Source organism: Danio rerio, chromosome 8 (assembly GCF_049306965.1).
Source record: "Danio rerio strain Tuebingen ecotype United States chromosome 8, GRCz12tu, whole genome shotgun sequence".
NCBI classification, from domain to species: domain Eukaryota; kingdom Metazoa; phylum Chordata; class Actinopteri; order Cypriniformes; family Danionidae; genus Danio; species Danio rerio.
This window is the reverse complement of record NC_133183.1, coordinates 62,560,001-62,562,500: the sequence shown is the minus strand read 5'-3', so window position 1 is coordinate 62,562,500 and position 2,500 is coordinate 62,560,001. Positions and strand designations below refer to the sequence as shown.

The 2,500-nt window shown below is 43.8% G+C and overlaps 1 protein-coding gene across 17 annotated transcripts in view; it reads right to left on the bottom strand.

The window, feature by feature from the left end:
- Positions 1 to 1,956: 1,956 nt before the first annotated feature.
- Positions 1,957 to 2,500, bottom strand: part of LOC101882297 (uncharacterized) — a 9,375-nt gene continuing 8,831 nt past the window's right edge. For all 17 annotated transcript variants that reach the window (XR_012384806.1, XR_012384807.1, XM_073911264.1 and 14 more), the window contains one exon: positions 1,957 to 2,240. Coding sequence is in view for 15 of the 17 variants with exons in the window: in XM_073911264.1 (XP_073767365.1) it covers positions 2,113 to 2,240 (128 nt within the window). In the remaining 2 variants the exon portion in view is untranslated. The remainder of the gene's footprint in view (positions 2,241 to 2,500) is intronic.

Genomic DNA, 2,500 nt, shown 5'->3' with positions numbered 1-2,500 from the left:
TTAAAACTATCGTTTCAAAGCTGTCCAAATGTGACTGTTTACACGCATCAGCTGCCGACCGGAAGTCCTTCGCATTCTCCTTGCGCATACACGCAAAGCATCATGGGTAATTTTGCAGTCTATAGATTTCTAGTGATCTTAAAGGCTGATTGGCATGTTCAGGTGTGTATGATTAGAGTTGGAGTTAAACTATGCAGGACACCGGCCCTCCAGGACCGACTTTGCCCACCCCTGACCTAGAATGACTCACTCACTCGCTGTCCTATCATTGGATTTACTGCATTTTTTTAAGGTAAGCGTTTGGAAACAGTTGATATGGGCTGAGTTTAAACAAAGTAATTTAGTAATCCAAAAAAATGAATTCATCCATCCAGAAACATGGATTCTCCTACCACTGCTGTGCTGATGATACCCAGCTATACCTCTCTTTTCGCCCTGATGATCCCTCGGTTCCGGCTCGCATCTCAGCCTGCCTGTCAGACATTTCACACTGGATGAAAGATCATCATCTTCAGCTGAACCTCGCGAAATCAGAAATACTTGAAGTTTCTGCCAACCCGACTCTACATCATAACTTTTCAATCCAGATGGACAGGGCAACCATTACTGCATCCAAAACAGTGAAAAGCCTTGGAGTAACGATTGATGACCAACTAAACTTCTCTGACCACATCTCTAGAACTGCTCGATCGTGCAGATTCACACTCTATAACATCCGAAAGGTCCGACCCTTCCTATCTGAACATGCAGCTCAACTCCTTGTTCAAGCTCTTGTTCTCTCCAGATTGGATTACTGCAACTGTGTACTAGCCGGGCTTCCAGCTAACTCTATCAAACCTCTTCAGCTGCTTCAGAACGCAGCAGCACGAGTGGTCTTTCCTGAACCTAAAAGAGCACATGTCACTCCGCTGCTCATCCGTTTGCACTGGCTGCCAGTTGCTGCTCGCATCAAATTCAAAGCTCTGATGTTTGCCTACAAAGCGACCTCTGGCTTTGCTCCTAATCTGCTCTCACTTCTGCAGATCTATGTGCCCTCCAGAAACTTGCGTTCTGTGAATGAACGTCGCCTCGTGGTTCCATCCCAAAGAGGGAAGAAATCACTTTCCCGAACTCTCGCATTCAATCTGCCCAGTTGGTGGAATGAACTCCCTAACTGCATCAGAACGGCAGAGTCACTCGCTGTCTTCAAGAAACGACTAAAAACTCAACTATTTAGTCTCCACTTCACTTCCTAATCTGCAATTGCCTCTCTGACTCCACCGCTAACTGTACTACAGAAAGAAAAAAAACGTAAATTACTAATGTTTTGCTTCTTACACTTTACACACCTGAAACTCGCCTACAGCACTTCTTCATTGTTGCTCTTATAGTTGTGTAAATTGCTTCCTTGTCCTCATTTGTAAGTTGATTTGGATAAAAGCGTCTGCTAAATGGCTAAATGTAAATGTAATGTTCAACTTTATTAGTTTAAATTCAGCCTATATAAACAGTTTGCAGGCGATGCAGTGGCACAGTAGGTAGTGCTGTCGCCTCAAAGCAAGAAGGCCGCTGGTTCGAACCTCGGCTAGGTCAGTTGGCGTTTCTGTATGGAGTTTGCATGTTCTCCCTGCATTCGCGTGGGTTTCCTCCGGGTGCTCCAATGTCCCCCACAGTCCAAAGACATGCAGTACAGGTGAATTGGGTAGGCTAAATTGTCCGTAGTGTATGAGTGTGTGTGTGTGTGGATGTTTGCCAGAGATAAGCTGCAGGTGAAATTGCATTCGCTGTGTAAAACAAATGCTGGATAAGTTGGCGGTTCATTCCACAGTGGCGACCCCTGATAAATAAAGGGACTAAGCCGATAAGAAAATGAATCTATGAATGAATGTTTGCAACCACTTACCTTAAAAAAACTAGAAAATCCAACGAACCATCTGCAGATTTAGCTCAGTTTTGGATGCTATCTGTCCTGCACCGTGATGTTTATGATCACAATTTATTAAATGAAGTGTTCAAGCAATGTAAAACTAATTTTATTATTAGTCAAAGTTTAAAACCTCTGCTTCCAAGACACAAGAGCTCTAAATCATAGCACAGAGCAGACTGATTATGTAACATACTAGCGGGTCATTCTCAGCTTCCTCTCCAGCATTTCACTGAGGCCAAACTCAGGCTTAATGTTGAGCTGTGTCCGCTGCTGTGTTTGGGCTTTGGGTGCTGCGTGCTCAGACTGGGCAGTTTTCCATTTAATCGTCCACTATCTGCAGACAGAAAAACAGAAAGGTTTTGATCTGTAACATTAGATTCTCATTCACTGACTTATTTTCCTTTCGACTTCGTCGCTTATTTATCAGGGGCTGCCACAGCGGAATGAACCACCAACTGCTTCTAGGAACTATTATTAACTTGAGATCTCTGAATGAAAAAGGTTGGATTGTTGGTTGAGCACATCAAATCTGTCTTCAGCAATGCGCCTCTCGTGTCTCCATGGTTTTAAGGCATCCTCTGATTTTTATTTGCT